Source organism: Adiantum capillus-veneris, chromosome 12 (assembly GCF_014529385.1).
Source record: "Adiantum capillus-veneris isolate H3 chromosome 12, ASM1452938v2, whole genome shotgun sequence".
Taxonomy (NCBI): Eukaryota; Viridiplantae; Streptophyta; class Polypodiopsida; order Polypodiales; family Pteridaceae; genus Adiantum; species Adiantum capillus-veneris.
In genome coordinates, this window is record NC_140942.1 from 123,216,900 (window position 1) to 123,219,184 (window position 2,285).

Genomic DNA, 2,285 nt, shown 5'->3' on the forward strand with positions numbered 1-2,285 from the left:
CATTAAAGAAATAAGTAGTGCTACAAATACTTACAAAAGCCAGGTGAAAGAATCAAGATGGTTTTCTAAAACAATTAGAATGTGATAAAATCATTAGGTTGAGTTTAAGTAGAATCAGTGTTCAAGAAAGAATTGCCTCAGCTTAACCTTGAGCCGGTTGAAAATGGAAACTACCTGGTTGCAAACCATGGTAAAGGGAAGAAAAACTGGTGAAATCTGTGAGAAAATAATTCAAAAATTCTACAAATTTTAAATTTATGATAGTATTTTCGATTCGTTTCTTTGTGGGGACGAAACTCAGTCTATGGTTACTTAATAAAAGAGACTTTTCTGAATATTGACTACAATTAAGTTATAGAATGTAAAAAAAGTCAAGCCATGTGAGACGTGAAATGAAATGTGAAATTAAAAAAACTCATTCATATATACATGTGTGTGTATCCATAAAATTTACTAGAATTATGCGAATGAAGTTTCATTTTAATATTCTAAAACAATATAATGCAAAGAAAGTCAAGACATGTCAGGATGTGAAATGAAAGTGAAACAAAAAGATCCATCTACTATTTTAAAATTGAAATAACATTTAATGTAAGTCTCAATCATCACTGAAAACAATGAAAGTATGCTTAACCCAACTCAACTCTAAGGTTTCTTTTAGAAAGCCAAAAAAGTGAGTATTAAGAAGATTAAGAACTCACCATTTGATGACCTTCCTATGTGTGTCTATCTATATGTGGAGTATCAAAAATAAAAAAGAGCATCACTAATAGAAATAGAAATGGATTGTTGTGTGTGACTCGGCTCTAACTAGCCTTAATATAAAGAGGTGCCAAGGACAGTTCGTCTCTCTCACTCACATGCGACAGGCACGTCACCTTTAATATTAGTTTCCCTTCATCTTGCCGAGCAAGCGACCGCCATGGATCCCCTTGTAAACTGGCGACTCAGAGCGAGGGGTAGACACACACACACACAGAGAGAGAGAGAGAGAGAGAGAGAGAGAGAAGGCACCCCCTGCTGCATAGGCTTGCATTTTTTGATCGGGTGATGAGAAAGAAAAGAAATGTGGCAAAGAAAAGAGGCCATATTGTTGCGGGCGAGCTAATTCCAAGCCTTCCTGACGAGCTGGTACTTGCTCATGTGGTCACAAGGTTGCCTTGGTGTGTTCGGCCTGTTTGCAGAGCTGTCTCCAAATCATGGAGAGCTTGGATGGACACCTCCATCACGCGACCAGATCTTCAGCTCAGATCTCGCAAGTATCACCTGCCCCTTCTTCATGCTTGCTTCTTGATATCCACATTAGACACCCACATCTTCATCGCACAGCCTAATGAAGAGCTTTGTGGAGCAGGAGATTATACTACACTGGAATCTCGTGACATTGTATACCACATTCACAAGCAATGGAGGAAGCTTCCATGCCTGCAAGGACTTCTTCCCTCCCAAGCGTCGTCCGCAAAGCTAGTAGTACACTCCGGTATGGTCTACGTATGGTGGACTGATGACCTGCTGGACCATTTTGTATTAAAGATGGATATGGCTTGTGGAGATTGGACATGGAAAAAGTTTTCTTTCCTGCATCATTTCACTGGCTTTCCTGGTCATGTCAATGGTAAGGTCTTTGTTCTTAGGGGTTACAGAGGAGAGCCACCAGATCAAGAGAAGGAGACAGTGCTTGTGTATGGCATGACGACAGAGCAATGTGAGGTGGTGAAGACATGGGATCGTGACATCTGAAGGTGCTTCACAAGAAGAGCTCGTTTCATGCATCGTGGTGCGACGAAGAGAACCTGTGCAGCTATGTTGACCGCGGGTCCTATACAGAGCTTCTTGAGTATGACGGTTGCAAGGAGTCTTGGAGGACTCTTGCCAAGATACCATTTCTTCATTACGGATGGTCTGGGATACCATACCTTGAGCTTGTGAACGATGATTGCTTTGAGCCAGCCCCAAATGCTGGCATCAACACCATTTGGTTTGACACTGATTATGCGATTATTCACTGGTTCAACCCATCTTTGCATGAAACTTGGGTTAGATTTGATAATGATCAATGGATTTCTGGAATGCGGTTGGAATATGTTTCAATTATATGTGGATCACTGTATGGGATTTTCCACGGAAACGGACAAGATAACGAGGAGAACAGTCCAGGCCAACTGGATTCAAGACCATTAAAGAGGACCTTAATGAAAGGAACAATGTCAGTGTCAAAGAACTATACTGTGTATTGGGAAGAAGTGCTCTACATAGGATATTTTTTGCAATATAGTTGTATGGGT

The 2,285-nt window shown here is 40.7% G+C and overlaps 1 protein-coding gene across 2 annotated transcripts; it reads left to right on the forward strand.

Moving 5' to 3' along the window:
* Positions 1–856: 856 nt before the first annotated feature.
* LOC147446453 (uncharacterized) lies at positions 857–1,891 on the forward strand. Of its 2 annotated transcripts, XM_086526235.1 has the most exons (2): positions 1,127–1,259; positions 1,355–1,891. In XM_086526235.1, exons 1-2 carry the CDS (start codon positions 1,142–1,144, stop codon positions 1,738–1,740), a joined length of 504 nt encoding a protein of 167 aa, XP_086382361.1. In that variant the 5' UTR covers positions 1,127–1,141; the 3' UTR covers positions 1,741–1,891. The 2 variants fall into 2 exon arrangements, with proteins under 2 accessions (XP_086382360.1, XP_086382361.1); XM_086526234.1 differs by having other exon boundaries at positions 857–1,891.
* The last annotated feature ends 394 nt before the right edge of the window (positions 1,892–2,285 follow it).